This window comes from Plectropomus leopardus, chromosome 5 (genome assembly GCF_026936395.1).
Source record: "Plectropomus leopardus strain MGB_pleo_1.0 chromosome 5, ASM2693639v1, whole genome shotgun sequence".
Lineage (NCBI taxonomy): Eukaryota > Metazoa > Chordata > Actinopteri > Perciformes > Serranidae > Plectropomus > Plectropomus leopardus.
The window spans coordinates 37,739,353-37,767,280 of NC_142180.1; the positions used below are offsets into that span (position 1 = coordinate 37,739,353).

The 27,928-nt window shown below is 40.6% G+C and overlaps 2 protein-coding genes across 3 annotated transcripts; one reads left to right on the forward strand and one right to left on the reverse strand.

Annotated features, from left to right (window-relative positions):
• Positions 1-1,657: 1,657 nt before the first annotated feature.
• LOC121941138 (Allantoinase, mitochondrial) lies at positions 1,658-8,789 on the reverse strand. Of its 2 annotated transcripts, XM_042483860.2 has the most exons (11): positions 8,576-8,789; positions 8,335-8,486; positions 7,187-7,301; positions 6,946-7,092; positions 6,817-6,862; positions 5,672-5,765; positions 5,390-5,576; positions 5,140-5,278; positions 2,231-2,403; positions 2,093-2,125; positions 1,658-2,011 (listed from the first exon to the last, which is right to left on the reverse strand). In XM_042483860.2, the coding sequence occupies exons 1-11, from the start codon at positions 8,720-8,722 to the stop codon at positions 1,859-1,861; spliced, it is 1,386 nt and encodes a 461-aa protein (XP_042339794.1). In that variant the 5' UTR covers positions 8,723-8,789; the 3' UTR covers positions 1,658-1,858. The 2 variants fall into 2 exon arrangements, with proteins under 2 accessions (XP_042339794.1, XP_042339795.1); XM_042483861.2 differs by lacking the exons at positions 8,335-8,486; positions 8,576-8,789 and adding an exon at positions 8,064-8,215.
• A 633-nt stretch (positions 8,790-9,422) lies between these two features.
• LOC121941141 (tetratricopeptide repeat protein 39C) lies at positions 9,423-26,844 on the forward strand. The gene is made up of 14 exons (XM_042483863.2): positions 9,423-10,272; positions 13,009-13,057; positions 15,651-15,779; positions 16,422-16,536; positions 17,749-18,109; positions 18,782-18,950; positions 20,015-20,108; positions 20,191-20,298; positions 21,624-21,733; positions 21,835-21,958; positions 22,048-22,145; positions 22,240-22,344; positions 22,458-22,496; positions 23,067-26,844. The coding sequence occupies exons 1-14, from the start codon at positions 10,127-10,129 to the stop codon at positions 23,154-23,156; spliced, it is 1,737 nt and encodes a 578-aa protein (XP_042339797.1). The 5' UTR covers positions 9,423-10,126; the 3' UTR covers positions 23,157-26,844.
• The last annotated feature ends 1,084 nt before the right edge of the window (positions 26,845-27,928 follow it).

The following is a 27,928-nucleotide window of genomic DNA, read 5'->3' on the forward strand; positions in this document are numbered from 1 at the left end:
GTATAAACAGAAGTACAGTTTTATTTCTTAACAGTTTATTTGGTAAAATTGCAGAATTTCAGCAGTATTCAGAAGAATTTTACATTTTTGCAAACCACGAACAAGTTTTCATGTTTCATATGTATCATATCAATGTTTGTGAGGTGACATAGTACATGAGCTGACTTTGTCGTCAGGAGGTGGACGACAAAACGCCTGTCAAGCTGCAGACTGTCAGAGACCAACAAACAGCAAAACCGTGTGTTTTTTAGTGACTCATTAGGTGGTTTCCATTACAGATTTGTGCAAAACTTAAGCCATAGATAAAAAAAAGATAGTGTACCATCACAGGTCATAAAGAAAGCGCCCGGATTTAGGGATGTAAGAAAATATCGATACACTTGAGTATTGATAAGTTATGTTTTGTGATACGGTATTGATTCTTAGTGTGAGTCTTAGTGCGTCATTGCTTTGCTTTTTAGCCCCCAGATGTGGATATTTTGTTGCACCCTGCCAGTGTCATGAAAGGATTTTTTAAATTTTTTATTTCTTCCAAACGGAGACGTCACTGTGTTTCCTGCTGGGATAGTGCTGCAAAAAGAGGTTGTTTTTTTCCACCAACGGTAACCAAATGGTTTCGGTGCCTAAACCTTAACCACACATCAACCACAGCTTTGCTGACAAAATTAAAAAAAATAATAACCAGTAAAAGGGCATTGTGTATCCTCCGTAAAAGCTTCAGGACAGGATTGAGGTAGTTAACGAATATCAGTAAATTGAACTTAGTTTGTACTAGCTCCACTAGAAATAAGTTTTTTAGGCTTTAAGGAAAAGAGTTTGAAAATATTTTTTCAAAAACCAAAATAAAATACATAATATGCCTTTTAAACTAAAGCACGGTGCTGAATCACGTGTTAAATCTCACTTATCTAAAAACCAAACAGGAAACTTTTGTTCTGTCTCTGACTGTTGAGGTTTGAAGACACAAAAACATTTTCAGAGAAGCGACTGTATGGGCCGGTGGGAAGAGAGTCCTATTTTATTTGAATTTTACTGTGATGATGACTAAAGAGAGTCTATCTTTCATGACATGATGTGACAAACCCCTAAAGATTCTGGTTTACAGGTCATTTAAAATGTATTGTCTTAAAGTGCTTCAAATGCCTGAAAAACGAGGTGCTATATAACCCTCTGAGCAAAATGGCTTGATTTCCTTCAAAAACATTGGGGAAAAAATCCATGAGCAAACCAAAAATTAGCAATGAATTAGTATAAAATTACAGGAAAAAAATAAGAAGGAAAGTCAAAAACAGAAAAGGAAATGACTTGAAAAAAGTGCCAATAATTCTAATAATCATAAATATAGTTTCTTATTTTTTCATTTTTTGATAATTTTGTAAGATTTTTCTTTCTTTCTTTCTCTTTCTTTCTTTCTTTCTTTCTTTCTTTCTTTCTTTCTTTCTTTCTTTCTTTCTCTCTTTCTTTCTTTCTCTCTTTCTTTCTTTCTTTCTTTCTTTCTCCTATTTTTAAAATTAGTTTTCAGGTGGTTTTCTTAGCACCTTTTGCCAATTTATTGCAATTTGCAACTTGTTGAAGAGAAATAAACCTTTATCTCATGTTTCAAAGGTTTAAATACTTGTCAAAGGCATCTAAATGACACAAGAAAAACAGATGTCCATTCAGGTTTCAGAGGTTTAATTAGTATTAATTTACTTTCTATTTTAACATTTCGATTGATAATTCATCACAAATGCAAATTGGGATGTAAGAAAGTTTACATCATAAAATTTCCTGACAAGCATAAGGTGTGAGATAAATAAGGAGAATAAGATGGTGCATGCTCACAGATTCAGACGACACAGCGACTCAGACAGTTTGATCACAGCTTGTTGTCGTTGTGTTTCACAGTCGGGATGAGGAGATGTTTGCCCAGAGGTTCGGGGCAGAAGGAGCCTTCTCTGAACACCAGCCGCCCTCTGACGATGGTCGCACGCACCGCTCCTTGCAGCGTGACGCCGAGGTAAGGTGTAAGCTGCACACACACATCATCATAAGCTCAGTCATTAAAAAAATGCTTTTTACATCATGTTTTTACTCATTTTACATGGGTTACCTTGTTTTTATGATGTATGCTCGCTTCTTTTATCTGTGAAGTGCGACAGAAAATCAAATGAATACGTGGCATTTTCAGTATCCTAAATAAGCACGCAGATTTAAGGTGTTTATTGATGTTATAGTTCCTGATACAGACTTCAAATTCTCTCTCTGGGTCCCATATGACCAAGTCGGCGTCATAGCCGGGGGCGAGGCTGCCCTTCTGATGGTCCAGACCACTCAGCTGGGCTGTTTTCTGGCTCAGGAGTCTCACCACATCAGACAGCTGAAAGCCTCGTTTACTGGCCGAACTCCAGAACAGAGGCAAACCTGCACACAGAATTTGCACTTAACCTGATTTAAAATGTAATAAAACCCAATAATGTAATTACTCTACCAAGTAGAAAACGGTGATGTTTCTGAAAGCCATGCTTGAGGAAAGGTACTTTGGAAAAAGTCGCCTGTTGGAATATTGCTCGAGTAAAAAACTTAAAGTATCTGATATTTATTGTAATTAAGTATCAAAAGTAATTTTATGATATTAAATGTAATTCAGAGTTGAAAGTAAAAGTACAAGTAAGTTTTAGTAATAAAAGATCAAGCAGTCAGAGCTCTTTTTTCTTAACATAAAAACATAAAAGCATATCTGTAATGATCCACAAGAAAAATGAATAAATAAATAAGAATGAATTACCATACTATGCTATATAAATACTAAAAAAATACTCGATAAAAATATACAAAAATAATAATAACTATGTAGTATATCAAAAGTTCAGTTTGCAAAACTGCAGTAATTAAAGATAGTGGTTCTTTTAAAAGCATTAAAAGTCTTTCTGCAGCGTTCAGTCCTGCATCTTGGTGGGACGCAGTTTTTCCTTCCCTCCATTCCCTCATCCATCCATCCATCCATCCATCCATCCATCCATCCATCCTCCTTTCCTTCCCAACACTTTAGTGACTAAAATTTTGTGGAGTAAAAGTACACATTTTATTTAGGAAATGTAATAAAGTAAAAGTGAAAGTTGACAGAACTATAAATACTCAAGTAAAGTACAAATACTAAATAAAGGACTTAAGTACTTATTATTTGTTAGATTGGATTGCAGTTCTGGAGATGAACAATCCAGCCGAAGAATTCTGCACAAACAGTCAGAAAACTCATCTGCAGTTTATTTTGTGTGAACTGTTGCGATCACTTTAAAAAATGAATTAGTAATAAGTGCAACTTTTACTTCATTGTCAGGAATTATGATCATATGGGGTGCTACAAAGCCCCCAGAGGACTGAACTTACAGCATCAAATATTGATGAGGGTTTTCATAGTTTGTGTATCATTGTGGATCCGACTCCTGGTGCCAGACTTTGACCGCTCGCTCTCTGTGTCGGGACAGTAAATGATTGTTCTGTCCTCTAAACTGACACTCAGCTGTTGTTTACCTCCCTGTGAACTTCGCCCACTGCGGGTGACTGTCAGACGGATTGATGTGTAGGAGGAGAGAGAAACTAATCCACCTTAAAAAGGAAATATGCATAAATCGCCTGTAATATTGCAGAGCAGGTCTAAGTTGTGAATTCCAGTCGGTGTCTCCTTCAGCTGAACAGCAGAGAGGATTTGTCATGTCGAGACAGATCCTGGAGCTGCTCCATAAGACAGTGAATAATGTAAAAGCTGCCATAACTCTGACAGCAGCCAGAGATGCTGCTGCTTCTCACACTCTGCTCACAGCCTGATATTCAGTTATTAAAACACTTATTAGTATGTAAATTCACAAACAAAATCTGCATAAAATCTCAATTTACGGCTGATAGGAAATGTCCCAAAATCCTATAAATGTTCTAAAATCTTAGAAGCATCTTAAAATCCTTGAAACATCCTACAACATAGAAATGTCATACAATCTTAGAAACATCTTAAAATCTGCCCAAAGATCCCAGAAGAAAATCTAAAATCCAAGAAATGTCCTAAAATCCTAAAAACATACTAATTTGAGAAACATTGTTAAATTGTAAAAACATCCTTTTATCTGAAAAATGTTCTAAAATCCGAGAAATGTCCTAAAATCCAAGAGAAATCCCCAAACCCCTGAAGCACTGTAAAATGGAAACAATAGAAACATCCTAAAATCTTACACACGTCCTCAAATCTGTGAAATGTCCTAAAAACGGATTCAATAAGACATTGATGAGACAATCACTGAGACAGCGATAATGTCACGTTAAACATAAACCTCCGGGGGTCAGGTAAGTTGAAATGTCAAAATACAAGAGAAGGGGCCAAGTTAATTTTTTGCAAGTCACAAGTCTTTGCACTCAAGTCCAAAGTCGTGTCTTGTGTCCCCACGTAGCCGAGACTGACATCTCCTAAACTTTGAGTTTAGAGTCCTAAACAAGTCACTCCTCACCAAAAATGATGGCATTTTAACAATAAAGTAATCATGTTAAATTTACAGAAATGGTGAATGCTTTTTAAAATTGGGATCAAAACAAGTTTATCAGAAGTTGTTTTGTCTCGCACACTTCACGTTTTGCACACTGCAATTTTTTTGTTGATGACTACGTAGGTTTTTACGTTATGAAATTATCTTTTGAATCAGTTTTTCCAACTGGCGCTCTAAAAAAACGTTAGTTCGTCACGGTTCAATCCTGCAACTTGACTGTTTGCTGTTGGGTTGGTTCAAACTCAGTGGATCATCTGGCTGTTAAGTGTTTACTTGAATGAAAAGTGCTAATGTTAGTTGATTCAGAAATAAATTCAGTTTTAGGGAAAGATATCAAGTATTTTCAAGTCTAAAGGCTCAAGTCCAAGTGAACTCACAGGTCATTGGCGTTTGTTTTGGTGAATATTTTTTGTCTATTTTTGATTGTGTCAGTTCAGGTCTAAAGTCAACCAATTTGTTACTCGAGTCGGACTTGAGTTTAGAGCTTTGCTCCAAAAGTCCATTCATTCAGCAAATATGTCAGCAGTAAGCGGGACATTGTGCTTCTTGAGTTTCTTTCCTTGTTTTTAATTTCGTCCATAAAAATGTATGTGAACCCTGATGTTTGTCGCTAATCTGTAGTTACCAAATTGTAGCGATGAAATTCCTCCCCAAGCCTCAGTGAAGTCTCCGTTGTCCAGTTTCTTCAGATCGGGGGTGCAGGGGGAATGATCGGACACCACCATGTCAATGTGCCCGGCTTTCAGCGCGGACCATAACTGCTCCTGTAGACAAAGTCAATTATCCGCTAGTGATGGCAGAAGACTAAAACACAAGAACACAAAGTACAGCCCAGTTTTATGTTGAAAATCCACTGAGCGTCCTCCCCTGTTCACCTGGTTAGCAGCTCCTCTGATGGGGGGGCAGCACTTGAACTGTGTGGCCCCTGCAGGTATGTTCTCTGCACACAGGCTGAGGTAGTGGTGGGTGGTCTCCACGGTCAGTGGCGCTCCGGCCTGCCGCGCTTCCTGGATCAGATTCAATGGCTTTGCAGAGGACAAGTGAACGATGTGGCACCGCACCCTGGAGCAGAGAGAGCGAGCTCGCTGTGGCATCAAAGCTACAAGTAGAACCTGAAGGATCCTCTGTAGTTACCGTCACCACGCTGATGCTCTTACTGGTACTGGAGGCAGAGTTGTGTGACGGTGCGAATCGCTTCTGTCTCCATGACGTCTGGTCTGGACTGCAGAAAGGTGGAGTACTGACAAGGGTCTAGAACAGGGAGGGGAGTAGGTCCGGCTGAGAGTCAGATAAAACTATTTTCTGATGATTTTAGCTGAATGCATTGCAAATAATCCCAAATTTGTATTTGACTTTCTTAAAGGTTAATTTGGCATTTTCCATCCTGGACCTTTTTTTTCCAGGTATTTGTCTCTCAATGACGAATGGGAACATCAGTTTTGAAATTGTTCCAGTGAGGAGTGAGTTTCCCCGCTGCAGCGTTTTCAATCAGTACTGGACCAGTTTCAAAACTTTTTGTTAAAATTAGTCACGTTAAAACAAAAACACGGGAAAACTGAGTTGCATACTTAAACTACATTGAAAGAGATAAAATAGGGTGTGTTTCACGGCGGGTTTCCATTAACCCTCAAATTGCGTAAATTTAAATTGTGAATATAAAATAACCCTAATGGGAACACGTCAATGTCATTTCCCATTTACATTTTTATAATTAATTAAAAAAAAAAAAGTGCTTGCATTAGGTGGTAATTCAGGTGATTGGAAAAAGCCATATTTGTCCAAACTGCAGTGGAAACCCTTTTAAGTCTGTTCTAGCTCACATGATGCTGTGTCTATGTGCTTGTCAGTAGGAACTGGTTCCCTCATGGTGCAGCAGGAGCTACAAGAGCAGTTATTGCATCACATAACTCTGAGAAAGTTTTCAATTCACAATTCCTCTGTGAAATCGTGAACTATCAGCTCCCAGAAATCCCTCATATGTGGCTGCTCCCACATATAAGGGGCTCGCCTTTCCATCATAGCTCCATAACACGCCTACGTGGCCTTGGATTGGAAATGATGACGGCTAGTGCGGTGGCTGCAATAGAAATAAAGCTGCTAATGTTTTGAACATCCATCGCCATGGTTACTGGGATGTTATCACCAGAGGAGAAGTTGCACAGCATCACTCAGTGGAAACACAGTCATCTCACAATTGTGTTTTAACGACATTTCGAAAATATCGCTTAAGTTTTGTGCAAATCTGTGATGGAAACCTGCCTACGGACAGATGATTTATTGTATGCTGTGAAATTATCTTTACCGCCATTCTCCTCTGCTGTCGGCTGAACATCTCTCTCTGCGTGAAACTAAAGGGACGAAGCAGAAGGCGTTTCAGTTACATGACAGTTTTTTTGTCGTGTTATGGAAGATGCAGCGGGTGGCGAGTTACCAGCAGGACACTTCCTGTGCCTTGCAGCTGCTTCATGGCTGCATGCAGATCACAGTCAGTCACATGCGGGAACTCCTCCACCCCACTGTGGATGAGGAAACACTTGAAGCCGGCCACTCCTGCCTGGATCATGGGCCGAAGCTCTAGCTGTAGGGAGAACATCCGTTGTTTGTGTTCGGTTGTTATTCAGCTCAGTCTGGCAGAGAATGTGTTCATTTTTGTCCATGCTGTTGCACCTTACCTGATTGCCAGGGATCACGCCTCCCCAGAATGCTGTGTCCACAAAGCACTGTCCTGTCGCCTCCTGCAGCTTCTCGCGAAAATTTTTAAGTGTGGTAGTTGGTGGGATGCTATTTCTGTGGGAAGAAACAAAATCACTGCTGGTGATACATTTAAAATCTTAGATTTCAAAAATGTTTTTCCCTTGGCCCAATTTTCTCAAACCATATAGCCTGTAAATTAAAACATAATAAGCAGCTACATTTGAGGTTGTCACATGGCAATGAATGGCAAAATGAATGAATAGGTATTAGCTTTTTCAGCAACTAAAAAAACAACCACATTTAGTGGCAGCTGTAAATGAAGCGACAAGGTGCTGAAAAACACCCATGTTTTGTGTCACAAACACTGCTGTAAATGTAGTGATGGATCACTCAAAAACAATCACTTTTAGTGGAACGGATGTTGCTTGAAACGCAACGATGAGTTGCTGAATAACACCTACGTTTTGTGGCACAAACGCCACCGGAAACATAGCAACAGGTTGCTAAAAATGTTTGATAGTGATACCACAAATTCCACTGGAAATGCCTTGTCAAGTTGCTAAAAAAAACACCCACATTTGGTGACACAAAATCTGCTGGAAATGCTTTGTCAAGTTACAAAAAAACCCACCCATGTTTGGTGGCACAAACACCACTGGAAACATCGCAACACGTCAGTAGCACTACAGATGGTGGCACAAATGCTGCTGGAAACATAGCGATGAATTGCTCAAAAAAATACTCAGATTTGGTGGCACAAACATGGCTGGAAAAACTGAGACAGGTTGCTAAAAATATCTGGTTTTGCTATTTGTTGGTCTCAAACAGAAATGTGTAGCTTGGCAGCCTCCTTACTTAGTTGTCACATTATCCACCATTTCCTCGAAATGACAAAGTCCGCTCATGTACTCCGTCACGTCTCTTTAAACATTGATATGATGGGTATGAAATGTACAAATGCAAAGTATCTGTGGTTTGCAGAAATGTACAATGCAAACAGTTTCTTCTGGCGATTGGACTGTGAGGACTGTTATCTCACATACTGTTTACTCTGCAACCTTTACCCTCCACCGGTGACCTCATGTGGGTCATGATTGATTTTGGGAGGGGGAAGTCTCAAACTCACAGCGGCATGTCCACGATGGTGGTCACTCCTCCCGCTGCAGCAGCCCTGGTGGCGGTCCAGAAACCCTCCCAGGAGGTGCGGCCTGGTTCATTCACATGCACATGGCAATCCACAACGCCTGGCATCACCACGCTGTCGCCCACATCCAGCACCTGCCATCACAGTCGGGTTACACACAGGAGTTCACACTGATGATGAGGAGTGTTAAATCACTGCACATGACCAACGAGAGCCAGCTTACCTCACAGGCAGCAGCTTCAGTGAAGTCGCTGTCAGAGAGGATCTGATGGATCTTCCCATCCTTTATTACGATGACAGCAGGTCGGACTTCGTCACCGAGCAGCACCCTCTTACTCCTCACTGCGCTAACCGCTGAACCGAGCTCCATGTCTGTCCCTGCTGAGAGTTAATGAGTACAATACAAGCTGCAACTGCATCTGCTCTTCAGATGAGAAACTTGCAGGTCGGCAGCTCACTGTGGAGCGGATGCACCACCCCCTCCTGAACAGTGCAGAGGACAAACATAGGTTGACCCCTGCTGTCTGTGTGACACACTGAATTTCAGATCTGACCATGCGCAGCAGCTAAAGCATTAAAACATTTCTTAGACTTAGACTTCTGTCCGGGGGTGTGGGGATCCTTCACTGACACTTTTCTTGATAAACAAGCTCTATTTTGATGCTGTTTTATGCACTATGAAACCTCATGTATATTAGGAGTATTAAAGAACGATTCCTCGTGTGAATCTCTTTATTTTCATTGTGAATTATATAAGCCTAATGCAGGGGCGTCGCCAGGAATTCTGGGCCCCATGAAAAGTTTACTTTCTGTCAGATTCAGCCACACTTGATACTATGACCCTAAAATTGGAATTATTCCCCTCAGTTTACTTCTTTAAGACTGATGGAAATTCTTAATGTTTTTTTTTTTTAAGTTAACTTATTGCAGTTATAACTTGGAGAGAAGAAATGAAAATAAAAAAATAATTTTTATTTCAGGCCCATATAGTCAGTACACTCCCCCCCACTACCACGCCCCTGCCTAATGGTTGGGGACGTACCGGCGGGGGCCAGATTTGGCTCTTTAGTTGAGTATCACTGGGTTTGACTGCAGTTCTTCCGTGGCTCTCTTCACCTGTCTGTCCTCGGTGTGCCGGCAGGCTGTGCGCCTGTTGGCTGCCGGCTGGAGGAGAGGGCGGGTTTTGACGTTGAGTCTGTGGCTGCGGGGAGAGTCTAGAAGCTGACGGGATGCAGCTTCGCTTCAGCGGGCCTCGTCCCTTCGTCCTCCCGGCGATACGCTGTGCGTTATGACGCCAGGCCGTTTGACGAGCGCGTTACGTGGGACTGAGAGCGGCGCAGCAGCACGGATCCGTTATGTAATGCACTGGATGCTGCTGCACGGCGGAGACAAGCAGGGGAGAAACTGACGGATGGCTTATTTAGTGGCAGATAAAAAACGACGTGTTGGCTCAACACTGAACGCGCAGAGATCTGCTGTCTGCAACAACAATGATCAGAGTAAATCTGGGGAGCGCGGTGTGACCGAGCCCGTCTGGGCAACAGTGGCCTATCCCTGAGGCGCACAGACGTCTGGAGCCTGCGGAAACTGCTGCACAGTCTTTTTTATTTTTATTATTATTTTTTTTAGCCGACCAGAGGCGCGTCTCTGTTTGAATCCGTCTCCTCCATCAGTGGAAATAAACCAATGCGGGTTTGTTTCAGAGAAGAAACAGGCTATTTAGTTCTCCATCGCACTGGTTTCATCCAACAGCCACTGCGCTGTAGTATAAACAATGGCGGGTCCCGAGCAGTCCCAGCAGCAGCAGCAGGTAGAGGAGAAAGCAGAGCACATAGATGATGCTGAGATGGCCCTGCAAGGGATCAACATGCTGCTCAACAACGGATTCAAAGAGAGCGACGAGCTTTTCAGGAGATACAGGTCATTGCTCTGCGCTTTATGTTAATGTGTTGCAGAATGTTGCATGCAAAAGATAAATGTCAGTGGTTAAAACAGCGAACTGAAATTCTGGCACATCAGCATGTAATATACAAACAGTGAGGACACTGCTGCACATACAGCAGCATGAGTCAGATAAAGTACCTCATCATGAGGTCTCAAAAGCGTGTTCATCAGTGAGGGAGAACCTTTGTCCTCACCTGTCTTCATCATTGTCACACTGTACAGCAGAATACTTAACCTGCTTCACTCTGGGGCCACTTTTTCAAAACAGCCTGAGGTCAGGGGCCAGTGGCAGCAGCCCCATACATTTTTCTGGGATTTTAGGATGTTAAGGACATTTCAAGGATATTAGAGCATCATTTGGATTTTAAGGATGTTTTCAAGCTTTTAGGATGTTTCTAGGATTTGAGGACATTGCTAGAATTTTAGAACATTTTTCGTATTTTAAGGATGTTTTCAAGCTTTTTGAATGTTTCTGAAATTTCGAGGAATTTAGAACATTTCTCGGACTTCAGGGCGCTTTTTAGGATATTGCATGAATTTAAAGACATTTCCAGGATTTTAGGACATTTCTCAGATTTTTAGATGTTTTTTCAGAATTTAAGACATTTCTAGGATTTTAGAATTTCTTTAATTTTAGGACGTTATGATTTTAGACCATTTCTCAGATTTTTAGGACGTTTTAAAGATTTGACAATGTTTCTAGGATTTTAGGACAATTGTAGGATTTTAAGTAGGGCTGGGTGATATGGAAAAAAGTCTTATCACGATAATTTTTTTCATATCAGTCGATATCGATATATATCAGGATATACATCAAATCACTATTTCTGTGAAGCTTAAAGGTTCCCTTTGGCTCCTAAGTGAGATATAAAGATATCATAAGGTTAATTTTGGTTTAAATATATTTTTTCTGTCAGACATTGAACATGACAAATATACTGTAGAACAGCATCACCAGCTGGAGGACCTATTCTACTAAAACTCACAGAGGTCCAGTTACTAAAATGTCCTCCCAGCAAAGGTCCGAACATCATACCTAAAACCAATATCATGGTTAATTGAACATTTTATTTCAATTAAGATTAATGAATGATTATTTTGCTTCTTTTTGTGTGCTTTGTTTTTTGCCCTCATAGTTCATGAGACCATGTGACCATGTGACCATGGTGTGTTGGAGTGTAATAAACATATGATTTATTGTTATTTATTAAACTTTCCAACATTAATAAAAAATTAAAAGCTCCATCTTAAACAAACTTCAGGTAAATTGAAGCACATTGTGCTGATAATAGTCAGTTTTATTTATATAGCCCATTATCACAAAACAAGGTTTGCCTCAGAGGGCTTTACAGTGTACGACATAATAGGCCAACCTCTCCTGACTGCAGGACTCTGACTTCAACTTCTGTCAAACTTCTGTGCTGTTAATCATTTTACTCAGGAATTAAAAACTTTGAGTCGGCCTACTTCTCCTATAGCTGCCGACAGCCTGCCGACATTCACAGTTAGAGAAAGGCTGAAAATAAGCTCATGTGCTTGTGGCCCCGGGCCCCCAAAACATTACATCTGCCCCTGGTAATAATAATGAGAGCTCAGCGCGAGGGGCCGGATGAGACACGGAGCGATGCGTCCTGGTGTTTCTAAATAATTAATCCAAAGTCTGATTAAAGCTGAAACTAACACAAAGTCGTCTGTAGAGTCTAAAGAAGTCACTTTCACCTCTGCAGATGTGTCTGTTTCAGACACTTTGGTGCTGTGAGGAGAAGCTGCGCTCTGTCTGTCTGTCTCACTGCGCTGCTGTGGAGCGGGCTGTTGCACATGTGCAAGCTGGAGCCGGCTGTTGGACATGTTCGGGTTGGGGCACGCTTTATTTTATCCTGAATTGTGCAGTAATTTGAAAAGTATGTTTAAATGTGAGAGCTGTTAATTAATCATCAATAATCGGTCTGATGATCTATGATGATAATTGTGGTATCAAAGCATGGCTGAAATGTGTTCTGTTGACATTCTATCGACTACGTCTCATGTTTCAATCGAGGAAAAGTTGTAGGGCCCAGCCCTAATTTTAAGACATTAGGGTCTTAGCTATAGGACCTCTGTTGGGGGTGTCGGGGATCCTCCACTGGCACTTTTTTGACACTGTTTTGTGCACTCTGATACTTTATGTAAACTAAAAGCACTAAAACAATTTCCAGTGTGAATCACTTTGTATTTATTGAGAATTAGAAAATGGTTGGGGCATCAGGGGCCAGATGTGGCCTGCAGGCAGTAAGTTAAGTATCACTGTTTAGGGCACATCTGATTTGATGTTTCTAGTAGAGAGATGATATTCTTATCATAAAAACGAGCCAGGGATCTATTACCAGCAGTGGACCAGGGGATCAGGGTGTCGCCCTGTACCTGTTTCCCTCTTAAATATGTTTTTTGATAGCGAATAGTGCGAGATGGCATCACACGAACAGACTCCTGACAGCAGTCATGACAGCTGCACCTGCTCCTGAGCATGCTCAGTGTGAGCCTGCTGGGAGAATTACCATCCACGGCTCCTTTCAGAAATGCACATGATTCATTCTCGTAAGTTTTCTGGGTGCCGACTGAGACAGAGGTATGCCGCAGCAGGAGGACAGTGGTGAAGAAAATCTTGCTATAGCAGTATTCCACAAAATATTCAACTTTCAGTTTTTTTCTTTCTCCTTCCTGTTCTCTGTTTAGGACTCAGAGCCCACTGATGAGCTTCGGGGCCAGCTTCGTCAGTTTCCTGGTGAGTTTCCTCTTAGGTGGTGATCAAACGTCATGCAAAATGTGAACAAAGAGCAAAACAGCAATTAATATAATTTCATAAATAATATAACAGCAGAGAAGACCAGTCGTCAGATGAAATGTTGGCATTGTACATTTCTGCATACCACGAATACACAACCTTTGCATGTTTCATATCTTGTCAGCATTTCTAAAGTGACGCATTCAAGCGAACTTTGTCATCGGAAGCTGAAGGGGAAGTGACACACGCCAAGCGGTGGACCAATGTTTAAGACCAACAAACAACAGAACTGGTCGTTTTTTAGCGAGTCATTGTTATGATTTCAGCGGCTTTTTTAGGCACCAAACATGGGTGTTTTTCAGCGTTCCTTCGCTGTTTTTCCAGCAGGATAGTTCCACCAAAAGCTGTTGTTTTTTTTATTAAGATATATCTGCTTTTCCAGCTGGGATTGTGCCCCATAAACCTGTTTTTTTATTACAAACACTGTTTTCAGCTGCGTTTGTGCCAGAAAATTAGGATGTCTTTTAGCAACCCATCATGTATTTTCAGCAGCATTTGTGCCACCATCTGTGGGTGTTTTTCGTGAGCTGTCGCTGCGTTTCCAGTAGAGTTTGTGCCACCAAACGGAGGTGTTTCCTAGTGACTTGTTGGAACCTTTCCAGCAATGCTTTTGCCACTGAACATGTTTTTTTTTTATTTCAAGCCATAATTTGATCTTTTTCTAACCAAGCTAACCACAGCGTTGTCGAAGTTTTAGTGAATCTGCTACATTATAACATATAAGATATCTGTGGTTCGTAGATTTTTTTTCTGGTAATTGGACGAACAGATTTAGAGTCATAAGGCAGTTCATAAAGACAGCACCCAGTGTCAGGGGTGTAAGAAAGTATTGATATACTTGTATCTTGCAGTGTTATGTTAAGTACAACCTTGTATTACATTTTATCAGTTTTCAAAAAACTGTTCAGATTTTTAAATAATAGTTTATGTGCAAGGATTTGTGACAGTGTGTTGTGTTTAAACTCCTGACGGCTTAATAGCACTCTCGATTGCACTCTTCTACTCCAGCGTGACAACATACCAGTGTGTAACTTACCAGGGACTGTCATTAATACAAATGCAGATCAGATTTTATGCACAAAGTGATGTTATCCTAACACTGTTTCTCTAAAATTAGATTTTAAAAATGCAATTTATCACCTTGCTCGTAGTAGCATAACCTAGCTATTGCAATATATTAAATGATAACCCTTGTATCGTGATATGTATATCACCAGACTCATACCAATACACGCCTTGACTCCTGACCCAGTATCACCTGGAATAACCCAGTCTGTTAAACTGGTGTCTATCATTGTCACCACTGGCTTCCTTCCCTCTGCTTTTCCATCCATTAACATAATGGATGCATCTTCCTCTCAAGAACAGCAACACTCCCATACAGAAACACATTACATTACTGTAACACACACACACACACACACACACACACACACACACACACACACACACACACTCACCATGAAGCCAGGGATGATGTCATCCTCTGTCCCCAGATGCTAAATGGCCCTGAGGGCAGTGGGGGCAGTGACATGTGACCAACATGAGGGGCATTGGTGCATGTACAGGGACACTTAAAGGGATACTTCACCATTTATCAACCAGCTTTGTATTATGACAGTATGGGTGGTGTGTGTAAAAGAGTGTGAAGTGCTAAACTTCCCTCTGTCTTATAAGCTCACAGGTTTCCCTGCTCATCAGATCAGATCAAAACTGCAGAATGACGCGATGTGTGTCATCCAGTGGTACTGAGCTGACTCTGGGCTGTTGCTTGAACTGCAGGCTGTTCTTCCACGTGTTTTTTTTTGCACATGGTTATGTTTAGGCAACTAAGGCACACAATTACCAATGCCAGGATGCCAACAAAAGCTCATGCTGCCATGGATGGTCCAACAAACCTTACATGAAAGTTTGCCGTTTGTTGGATCTATCCAACACCCCCCCACCCACCCCCACAGCTGTAGAGGGACCCTCTCACTCCTTATATTACATCGTTACAGGCAGCATTTCAACCTGATGCAGTCCACAGCGTATCATGAGGACGCGGCTGCGCTCTGAAGTGATGCCGCCTTTCCACGAATCAGGCTCCTCCGGCAGGTGCCATCTGGCCGTCATGTGATGTGTAATTACAAAGCAAACTGTTGTCGGGCGTCAGATCATATGCAGAAAACACAGCAAAAGTGGCAGTATTTGACAACTTTGGGATGATAATGGGCTGGGTGAGGCGATCTGATTGGCTGCTGCAGCTTATTTCTCTCCAGTCTGCAGCCTGCAGAGAGAAAACGCAACAGCAAAGGAACCAAGCAGAGGACAGGAAAGTGAGGCGCCATCACCATTGTTGTGCAGAGAGAACCCTTGTCCTTTTGAAGACGATTACATAACACTCCTACCATCTTTATTACAAGATGTTTCTGTTTGTATGTCGACTCAAGCGCACATCTGCTCTGTGAAACGAAACAATATGATATTGGAGTATGAAGTAAAACATTACTGCTTTTTAAAGATATATTCCAACGTTTTTATTGCTTTGCAGAACGCCATGATGACGTTTGAGGAGGAGAAGATGCAGACGGCCTGTGACGACCTGAGGACCACCGAGAAGCTGTGTGAGAGCGACAGCGCCGGAGTCATCGAGACAATCAGAAACAAGATTAAAAAAAGTGTGAGTGCCATTTAAACAAAAGACAGAATATGGACTGTTGCATGGCCCAGGGATTGGGTTTAGGCAGGTGAAAAAAATGTCAAACCAGTTTGATATTAAACTAAATACCGAACTAGATCTGTGTACCGAATTTTACCACTAGGTGTCCCTCTTGACTCAGCAGGCCCTGCTGTGTGAACATTATGACACCGTGTCCCGACAGAGAACTCTCGTCTATTTCGTGAAGTCAGCGCCCTCTGTTCATACTGAATCCACTAAATATGCACCTCTGTTACGTCATGTAAAAAAACAGCGTAGATATTAGCTATGCAGTCAAGATCAGACCGAAGACGTAAGACGACGTAAACACTGACAGAATGGGTGAGTAGCCTACTCGCTGTCTTCCTGCGTCTGTAATATTACTTTTAAAACTGAAATCTCAGGCCTTATATTGTGATATTTACTGCAGGCAGCAGTGACATCATGCCAAACCCACTCACAGATTTAATTAGTGCTTCTGTGAAATGTAATCAACAAACTGACTGAGCAGTGTGGGAGCTGCCTCATAGCTCTGGGTCACTCAGGAGACTCTGGCTGCCAGCCTCCGGGTTATGTGTGTTAATGCATGTTGAATGTATGTGTGTGTGTGTGTGTGTGTTACAGATGGACTCCCAAAGGTCAGGCGTTGTGGTGGTGGACCGCCTACAGAGGCAGATTATTGTGGCTGACTGTCAGGTGTACCTCGCCGTGCTCTCCTTCGTCAAGCAGGAACTTTCAGGTAACCCAATCTGTAACCAGTACTCAAGGCGTGATATCAACATGGCAGTGAGAGTCTGACTGCATGTAGACCATAGATTCATTATAAAAATACATTTGGCAACTCAAAAGAAATATCAGACTGATTTTATTCAGGGGCAAAATTAATAAAATGAAAAGCAGGAAATCCTCACATCATATTTTATGAGCTCTTCGTATGTTTTTTTTATGTGAAATCTTAATTTGTACAGTAATTAAAGTTGTCATACTAACTGGAAAAGTGTGCTCAGTGCGGTGCAGATCTCCACCAGGCAGCTGTCCAGGGGGATCGCGCCCTGAATTCCAGCCGACGGGCCGCAGCGTGTTTGAGAAGCTAAAAATAAAAGAGGCTTGTCTATTGAGTCTGAGTTGTGAAAATATCGATACAATGTGAGGATGAAATCTTTGATCCATGACGTCCATAACTGGACTTTTAAGAGTATTAAATTTGTCTGTTGGATACAGCACAACAAAGCAGGAAATAACAACAGTTAACAACATTAAAACAGAAAAAAAAATTAAACCATGTACCCTCAAGAAAAAATGACAAAATCTGCAAGCCCTCAAAATGAGCCAAGCAAAGCACTGAAACATTCCTGTTGTGGTGTGACCTAAGGCAGGGATGCATTTGTGGGATTTTAGGAAATTTCCAGGACTTAAGGACATTTTTAGGATTTTAGGACGTTTCTAGGATTTTAAGACGTTCCTGGGATTTTAGGAAGTTTCTAGGATTTGTGGACATATCTAGGATTTTCGATTATTTCTAGGATTTTAGGATGTTTCGGGGACTTTAGGACATTCCTAAAATCCTAGAAACATCCAAAAATCCTTGACATGTTTAAAATCCAAATGAAACGTCCTCAAATCCTAGAAATTTAGAAAAATCCGAAAAATATCCTAAAATCCCAGAAACATCCTAAAGTCTTAGAAATTTCCTAAAATCCTAGAAATATCCTAAAATCCTACAGCTGTATATGGGGCTGCCGAGCTGGCCCCTGGCCTCCTGTCATTCTGCAAAGGGGTCCCTAAGCAAAGCAAGCTGAGTGTCCCTGATCTCTGAAGTTATCACTACATTTCATCCTGAGGGGAACATGAACATCTGTAACAAATTTCATGGAAATCAATCCAACCGTGTGCTTCGAGTTGAGTATCTTCATGGAAATCCTCAGCAAAAGTGTCTTGTTTCCACTAACAGCGTATATCAAAGGCGGCTGGATTCTACGCAAGGCGTGGAAAATGTACAACAAGTGCCACAGTGACATCAGCCAGCTGCAGGAGGCCTGTCAGCGGAGGTCCTCTGTCCACCAGGAGTCCCTCTCGACGGACAACGCCAACCACAACGCTCCGGTGGAGAACTGCGTGACGGCTGAGGCCCTGGACCGCCTCAAGGGCTCCGTCAGCTTCGGCTACGGCCTCTTTCACCTGTGCATCTCCATGGTCCCCCCGCACCTGCTCAAGATCATCAACCTGCTGGGTTTTCCCGGTGACCGTCTCCAGGGCCTGTCCTCCCTCATGTATGCGAGTGAGAGCAAGGACATGAAGGCACCACTAGCTACGTGAGTATCTTATTTTTACAGAGAGAGACGGCATTAGAGAGGGGGGGGGCGTGACAGCCATCTGGATGGACCTGTCACGTCTGCATGATTCGCTGATAGGCTGAAACGCCGCCGGTAATGACAATATATAAGGAGCATGAAGGTCTGTTTAGACAGATCCTCAGGCAGGGTTTTGTAGCTTTTCCACTGTCTTGGCTCAAAAGTAGAAGTGTCCAGGCTTGTGCAGTCTATGCCTCTCAGCGGAGGCAGTGACATCTGTGAAAGCACTTCTTAAAACGTATCTGTACAAAAAAGCCTTTAAATTCTAGTACACTCTTCATCTCAAACGTGTCTTATTTTGTAATCCTTTATTGTTACCTCTTATACTTTCATTGGGTATTTGTTTTATTTTTTATTTATTATAACAGGAATGGATAAAGAAATTTGAAAAAAATGGTCAAAATCTCTAACTAATGTTACATCTCACCCAGTTCTGTCCATCAGACATGTTCTGGACAAGGAAGACATCTCATTTTGACTTTTTCTTTCCTCTAGGATAAGCTCTTTATATGTTTTGTGTGTAAAATCTTGATTTGTAAAGTATCTAGATTTGGCATACTTACTCGATAAGTGCACTCAGTGGGACGTGCACTTGCAGAATGACTGAAGTGATGCTGCTGTCGTGTCGCTCAGGTTGGCCCTCCTGTGGTACCACACGGTGGTGCTGCCTTTCTTTGCTCTGGATGGCTCTGATACGCATGAGGGGCTGCTGGAAGCCAAAGCTATTCTGCAGAGGAAGTCCGTGGTTTACCCCAACTCCTCGCTCTTCATGTTCTTTAAAGGACGAGTTCACAGGTTAGAGGTACGTACAGCAGGCAATCCGTGACACATAAACCTCATTTTTACAGTGTGTAAGAGGTTTATTTGTGTTTTAATGCTGAATAAAGACATTCGGTGCAAAATATAAAATAGACAAACCTTTTAGTTTTTACTGTAGAATCTAAGACGCATGCTGTGTCTCAAATTAAATACTTTGGCACGTATGCCTGCTATATTTTGAGTGCTTGAGCACAAGTATGATAAAAATGAAGGGCGCTATGAGTCGCATACATTCAGCACATCCTCTACCAGGTTGCCAGAGGAAGAAATGTTGCAAGATCTTGTGATTGTCATTTCGCAATGGCCATGCTTGTCTTGAGACAAAACTAGCCTGTCACTCTGCATGTAAATACACAATGTACAACAGTGATACTCAGCATAAGGCCCATGGACAAAATCTGCCCCCCCCCCAACCATTTTCTAATTTACAATAACAACAAACACACAAACACTGGGCACTGGGAGTTATTTTTGTCCTTTTAGTCTCCATAAGGTGTCAGAGTGCATAAAACATGTCCCTGGAGGATCCCCCACACCCCCCCACAGAGGTCCTAGTCCTAAAAAAACACCCTAAAATCCTTGAAACTTCCCCAAATTCTTGAAATGTCCTAAAATCCTACAAATGCCATAAATCTTAGAAATGCTCTAAAATCCTCAAAATGTCTTAGAATCCTAAAGTCCGAGAAAGGTCCTGAAATCTTAGAAATATTTTAAAATCCTACAAACATCCTAAAACCCTAGAAATGTCCTGAAATTCTCATCTTGTCATTTTGCAAAAGTGGCCTCCAAGCAAAGCAAGTTGAGTGTCGCTGATATACACAGTGTAGTAGATGGGAAAGTACTAGCGAAAGTATTCAATTTGAGACACACCACTAAAGTCTCTGTCCAAGCAAATGTAATAAGAAATCATGTCAGATGGTTCATTAACTCACCAACATCTGATCCACCATCTGTTTATCTAACTCTGCCATTCAACACATTGCATGTAGTGTGTCTAACAGAACTACTGTTACCTGTTGGTGTGTGTGCTCTCTCCTCTGTCCTCAGTGCCATATCAACAGTGCTTTGGCCTGTTTCCATGATGCGTTAGAGCTTGCATCAGACCAAAGAGAGATCCAGCATGTGTGTCTCTATGAGATCGGTACGTGTTTGCTCATCAGGTTGACATACCAGCACTTTGCGTGCATCACAGAGAAAGATTAATTTAGCTCTTTTTCTTTCAGGTTGGTGTAGCATGATAGAGATGAATTTTGAAGATGCATACAGGTCGTTTGAAAGGCTGAAGAATGAGTCGCGTTGGTCGCAGTGCTACTATGCCTACCTGACCGGAGGTAAGTCTGTCACACACTAACATTTGCTCACTCTGCTGCAGGCTGTTTTCATGCACTGTTTGTACATTCCCCCCCCCCAAGCAAAGTAATGCACCAAAATTGCATGCCGGAGCTGCTCTATTAACTGAACTTTACATGTAATTTTCTGGGAAGCCTACCGTCCCTTATTTTATCTTTAGTGTCTTCTAGCCTTCTGTCGTAGCATTTTACATCACATTATGTTCAGTTTATTGGTGTAATGTGTTTCAGCTAGTGCTGTTTCGTGCATATGTAGTTTGTTCTATTAGAACTGTGAAGGCATTTATGGGCACAGTATCTGAGTCCAAGACAAATTTCCCTCCTGGGACAATAAAGTGTGTCATATCACATCATATCATATAATATCACACTGAATCATATCTTATGGCATTGTATCATATCGCATCATGTTATATTATATCGTACTCTTTGAGGCCTCTGAGCCAACCAAACTAACTACAACCATTAGGAAGGAGATTTCCCAGACTGTGTTTATTGCACACAGTATTGCAGTTTATTATCATTCATAATCTGCACAAATGTACCAAAATTCATACGTATCCCATGTAATGATGAGCCAGTAATTCATGCATAACTCACGTATTGTGGAAGGCTGTGATTGCGTGACTAATGCATCGACAGGAGTAAAGACGAAAGTGGTCCTGAGTGGCCCAGTTAGGAGGCAGGTTGGAGCAATATGTAGGTCTATTATAATTTGTCCATGATAAAAAAAAAATGCACCGAAACGCAGGCGCTTTAGCCATAATCATGAAACTTATCATTTCAGACACACAACAAAATTCGTTTTAACAAATTAGACGTTGTTTAATTTTAACGGTGTAATGACACAGATTACTGTGTTGCGTAATTGTTTGAGTATTTTAACTTTGTAAATCATAGTGTCACAACCGCTGTCAAGCAGTCAGTGGCAGACCGGGCTCTCCGTTTGGGATCCCAGGTGGTGGCGGCCTTTAAAAAATTGAGAAATTAAAAATGAATAAAGACTGCCACCACTGAACCCTCTCCTCCTGCACGCTGACCAAAGCTTCGATTATTTGCTGTATGCTGAAGCTCAGGAGCCCAGAACATGGTATTCGGGACGGCCCTAGTCCTCATGCTTCTTCCTTCAAACCTAACTTCTGTAACTTCATGCTAATTGCTTAACCTAAAGCTAAGGACATAATGTCATCAGTGGGGTGCTAATTCGTAGGATATTATACGAAGTGTTGTCTGAAGATGCGTTGTCTGCAGAGAACTGTCTACTCTGTTCTCTGTAAAGTGTTTCTTGCGTTTTGTTTTTTTCCCAGTGTGTCAGGGGGCTGCGGGTGACCTGGATGGAGCGAGTGGAGTTTTCAAAGATGTGCAGAAGCTGTTCAAGAGAAAAAACAATCAGATAGAGCAGTTTGCGGTCAAAAGGGTGAGTTTAGCTGCAGATTTTTTGCCCTTTTCTCTCTCTTTCAAAAGTCATCACAAGTGTGTCACAAAAGTTTTCCTTCTCTGTCTGATTCCCGTCTGCAGGCTGAGAGACTGAGAAAGATCTCGCCCACCAGAGAGCTATGCATCCTCGGTGTCATTGAAGTGCTGTATCTGTGGAAAGCGCTACCAAACTGCTCGTCATCTAAACTGCAGATAATGAATCAGGGTGACTGTCTCCTTTGTGACTCATCACAACTTAAGTTGTCTGCAGCCAGATTTCTGAGAATTTCATCTTTGGTCTTGATGTCTGTTCAGTGTTGCAGAGTTTAGATGAGGCTTCGTGCAGAGGCCTGAAACACCTCCTCCTTGGTGCCGTTCACAAATGTCATGGAAACATGAGGGATGCTGTTCAGGTATCAAGTCTACATCCAAACATCTATTTTCAGTCAATGCACACTTTGAATGTCACTCAGCCTGCTCTCCTGTCCATTTTCTTCTGTGATCCAGTCATTCCAGCTGGCTGCTAGAGATGAGTACGGTCGGCAGATCAACTCGTACGTTCAGCCGTACGCCGTCTATGAGCTCGGATGTATACTCCTTGCAAAACAGGAGGTAAGTCTGTTGCAGCATTTGCATTTTTACGTATTCACAGTTTTTTATTTGGATTGTGTTGATGTGACCACATGCTTAGTTGTAACTCTTGTCTTTTTTGTATTGCAATCCAGACTCTGGGAAAAGGAAGATCATTGCTGCTTCAAGCAAAGGTAAAATATTTTCAGTGTAATCAGCAACATTAGAATTATTTTTTATTTCACAGGTAACGTAAAGTGATGCATTACATCCACCTACCTGCCCTTCCTACCTTCCTAACCTTCCTACCTACCTGACCTTCCTATTAGGGGTATTCGCATAAAGATTATACTGGTATTATCATGAAAGACACGATATGTCACACTGCTACCACCTCCCCTGGGAATCCTAATAAACTAAATCAAACAATACCTGCTTTACCTAAACTTACCTTACCTACCTCCCTACCTACCCACCTACCTAATCTTCCTGCCTTACCTTACTTACCTACCTTAACCTACTTGTAGACCCCACAAAGAATAGCTGCAGCGATGCTCTAACAAATGGGGATCCTAATAAATTTCCTTACCTTACCTTACCTTCAATCATGCCTGTCAAGAATTTGGCCCCTGGGCCTATTTAGTACCAGGTTTAGGTGCTCATCTTTACTACTGACTTACCCTACCTACCTACCTACCTGCCTTATCTTACCTTACTTACCTAACTACCTATCTATTTATCTTATCTCTAATCTCATGTTTTAGGAGGATTTTACAGGCTACGACTTTGAGAACAGGCTTCATGTCCGCATCCATTCAGCCCTGGCTTCTTTGAAGGAAGTAGTGCCTCAGTGACTGCAGGAAAAGAAGGGAACCTACGATGGCTGAAGTTCGCTCATGGCTTTTTACACCAAGTTTCCAGCCATTTAAAATACCTGTATCATCCCAGTGAGCAAACTCGTGTTTTTCATTCTTAAAGATTTTGGGGAAATACACTTGTTAGTCATCTTACCCTGGCAAATTGATACAAAGTGTCATCTTTTTGTATTTGGTATAGATACTTCATATGGGGATTTGTCAACTCAGCACAAAGTAGACAGAAATGGGTAGCCAAGATATGGCTCGCAAATTACGGCTAAAAACATGGCGTCACGAGATCACTGCCATCTTTGTTTGGGGGAAAGGCAGTGTGTATCGTGTGGTCTGTACGCTTTGATTTTTATCGTATGTGGTAAATTTCACAACCTCAAATTCGATTTAATTGGAAGAATTTTGAGACCAAGCTCTTACCCTGCCACAAAGCAGTCACTAGTGAAAAATTTTAATACCACAGCTTTTCTGAATCTTCATGAACCATTCCTGCTGAAAAAATAATCAGCTTTTGCTGGCAGCTGGTTTTAGTTGATTTTAGCTCGTCGAAGATGGTCTTCGATGGCTCTGATCCAGTTCTTGCTGGTCTTTGATGGTCTGACATGCTGGAAAAATTTACCTTAAACTGGTAAAAAAAAAAAACCAACTGGCCAACCAATTTAACCATCTTAAGCTGATGAAGCAGTTTTTTGCAGCAGGGATATACTCCCTTTACATAAGACATATGTGGGGTTATCAGAAGGTGCTGTTTTCACTTTGATGGAGCTAAGGTGGCTATTTTTCATTGTTTTCTGGCCTATTTCTGAAAAGAATGCGCAGAGATTAAATTAAAATCAATCCTTCACACTGGGCAAAATAACAAACAAGCCTATTTCCCCAAATCTTTGTTTCTTTGAGTGTTTTCCTCACCCGAATGTGTTAGCTAGCTAGTAACAGTTTTCCTCATTGACTTGTGTATTTGGAGGATTTAAGTACCGCCTTCATTCAGTGAGCAGTTCAGTAATAGAAATAATGACATCATATTTCCTTTAAATGTTACTTAGTCACAGATTTTCTTTAAAGTGGAAACAGACAACTTTTATAGCATTTTAAATTGGCATTATTGTAACAACTACCCAGATGTTCAACTAAAAGACAAAAGACAAACACTACAAACGAGACAAAAACCTGGATCGGCCTCATTTTTCTAATGCTGCATTCAGACGCCTTTCACAAGTATTAAGTAAATATATATAAATATATAAAGTTAATACAAGTAAACCTTTGAACCCTGAGCAATTTGGCAAGAAATGTACCGGAAATTGCAAGAAATTTGTAGATTTAGAAACTGTTTTTAAAAAAGGTAAGAAAGAAATGTCGAGATAACTATAGATTTATAATCATCATAACTATTTTAAAAATTATTTTACAAAATTGTTACATTTTTAAGCAGTTTCTCTCAGGGCATTTCCTTGTTTGTTTGTTTTTAGGGTTTTTTCTCCATTTTTTTTGTTGTTGCTTGTTTGGGGGGTGCTATGTTATTATATATATGTATTTGTTCGATTTTTTTGCAAATTTTGATTAATTGTCTTGTCCTTTGTACTAATTTCTTGCAATTTTTTGGGTCACTATTTGACACTATTTTCTAAGAGCATTGCTTTGCTGCATCTCGGGTTAGACGATTGTGATTGGTTTAATGATACAAAAACAAGTCTGAGTTTTTTCCCCTGTGGAGATAGATCTGAAAATGCGAGACTGGTATGCTGCAAGTTATTCTATAGTTGTTACGTTACACAATAGCCATTTCCTTCATAATGATAAGATAAAGCAAAAAAACATGTCTGTTGCCACTTTAAAACACGCAGACGACACTTGAGCAACAATAATCACATTTAACGAAAAAGAAAAGGGAATAGTACGTCCAATTTAACATTTGATTTGATATATTCTCATAAGTTGTTAATCTTTCAGCTGTTATGATCAGTAGCGCTTTTTTCTAATTAATTCTCAGACATCTGCTTGTTAAATTGCAAACTGACGTTGAGTCGTACCACAAAGAGGCCACTTATGTATTCACAATGGAAACAAAAACGGCAAACTTGTAGTCGAATTAATTACCATGGGAATAGTTAATTAAAAGTAATTTCACCAGTCACCTAAAATCACCCATAGTTACAACTCGGCTGCTGTGAGTTCACATTTTGGTAGTTAAATGTCAAACATTTATAGTAAATGAGGAATAACCACACTTTAATGCCCCTTTGATGTTTTTTCTTTTGTTTTTTTAATGTGAAAACAGCGGGCATTGATCCTGTGCACTATGCACGGTATGGCAGGGTATCAGTGGCTTCACGACTGTCCTGAAGTCAAATGTACCTGTATGTCCATCCCTGCAAATACATGTTTAAGGTATTATGATGCAGTACACGCTGTACTGTGACGTTACCATTGAAAGGTGCTGTTTAAATGTCAAACGATTAACACATATTACCAGTGACTCATTTTAAGTGTTTTAGTGATACAAGCTTTTGAATTAGTCCATAATAGTGACAAGTTTATTTATTACATAACACAAGTTGTACCTTTGCAAGTGTTATTTGCAGTATGCTGTTTTGAAGTCATGATAGACTGATCCAAAAGTGTGACCTTGAACAGGACAAAGGTAAATATTTCTGTGATTTTAACAAACCGTCTCGTCACGGTTTCACACTGTACATATGAATCATTCTGTGCAGGGTATTGACTTTTATTGATGAGCACTCTTTTTGTCATGCGAGCAATATAAGCGTCGGGAGGGCGTCCTACCTAAATTTACAGAGACTTTCAACGTCTGTGTTTTTTCACCCCATGTTCAAAGGTTGTGGTTGGTTTGTTTTGCTCATGCTAAGCTGGTTAGACAAAGCCAGTCAACCGCTCACTGTAAAATCTGGCAAGTGGATTTTACTGAAAATAATCCTGGAAACAGATTGCTTTCAAAAAAGGAAAGTAAATATAACTAGTAATGTTAATTTTTGTTTGCTTCGTATCTAATCGTTTAAAAGTTTAATTAATGTAGCTGTATTAACTTAATTTTGTGAAGTTGTTGCAACTTAAAAATGACAAATGACATGACCTTTTTCTGTCTGAGTGTTGGCAACTTCAGTGAACCAAGTTCATCAGACTTAACTTGATCATCATGAAATGGATTTTGAAGTAAGGAGATCTGTTTTGTTAACATGTCAGAAAAATATAATGGACTAGTTTGCATCCAGCATAATACACACACACACACACACACACACACACACTTAGTTTACTTAAGTTGCTTAAACTTTAAAGATTGATGTAAGCTTGAAGTAAGCTTAAAAAATAGATAAAAAATAAACATATATTAAGACAAAAAGTTATATTTACTTGCATTTTAAGGCAATCGATTTCCCAAATTTTCTTTGAAATAACATCAACTTGTCAGATTTTTGGGTGCCGTGGCTGTGATGGATGTAAACTTTGGTAAATGTTGAGGTGACCGCTGTGCAATGGGCAGTGCGGTGCAAGCACCAGTGAAATGTCAGTAACTTACCTGCTGTACCAAATACTTCTGTCGCTGAGAGAGTTCTCCCTTTTGTCATGAGATTTTGTTGAAATTGAGGTTACGTGTCAGGATGATGGTGTTCCAGTGTGTCACTGAACTCTACAATAAACTGTTCTCCATGAATCTGGCCAAATGCTTTTCTTTGCCTCTCGATCGTGTGCAGAAAACACAAATATGTAAACACTTTTACCTGAAGTGTTTTGATGCAAACTCATCTCTCTGCTCTACCATACCTGCATTTTCTATAGCCTCATTCCCACTGCACAAAAAAACAAAAACAAAAAAAACTGCTAACAGCTGCTACCATCTGGCTTTTCAATGCAATGAGAACGTGCACAGTCGGGGCACCAGGTGGCTCAGTGGATACAACAGGTGCCCTGTCAATTTTTTCTCATTATTCATTTTATTTTTATTTATTTTTCACTTTTTTAACACCTAATCAATGTTTTCTGTTTCTAAGTATGTTTTGTTAATTGTCTCTATGTAAAATCTTTAACATTCAGAGGGCCCTTTTGTTTTTTTGTTTTATTTGTTTTGTTTTTTTTTATTTGTTCTGTTTTATTTTTTTCATTTTGTTTCTTTTTGTTTCGTTTCGCTCCTCCTGTATGTTTCTCTCTGAAGTTTTTTTTTTAAATTTTTTTTTTTACTTCCAAATCATTATCTACTGCACATATTGTGGTTCTTGTTACTGAACTTTGTTTTTTATGGAATAAAATCAAGTAAAATAGGTAATGGAGCAAATATCAAATTGTTACTGCAATGCAGACACCTGAAAAATGAAAGTTTTTATCTCAGGTCTTCGTCTCTGTTGTCCTCACTGCTCTATTTGTCTCCAGCTCAGCAGAGGTCACCTGAGGCCTCCTTTGTGCTCTGATGCATGATTGGAGAGTTTTGCTGAGTTTGAACAGGTGAGACATGACAGAGACCAGCTGGTAATCAGAGTTTGGCAGTTTGAAGACCAGTGTGTTTTCCAGGTGAACAAAGTGTGCTGAACGATGCAGTTTGTGATCAGAGTTTTTTCAAAAATGTGATTTTGAATTTTACTGGAGTGAAAACTGAAATGAGTTAATCAGTCCTGCTGCTGATACACGAGCTTCAACTTTTCAGAATTGTGAGTTTAGTTTCATCATTTGTGTGTGTACTTTATACTTTGTGTGTATTTTATACAGTCTATGGTGTGTACAATGGAGAAAAACTGTAATATTCA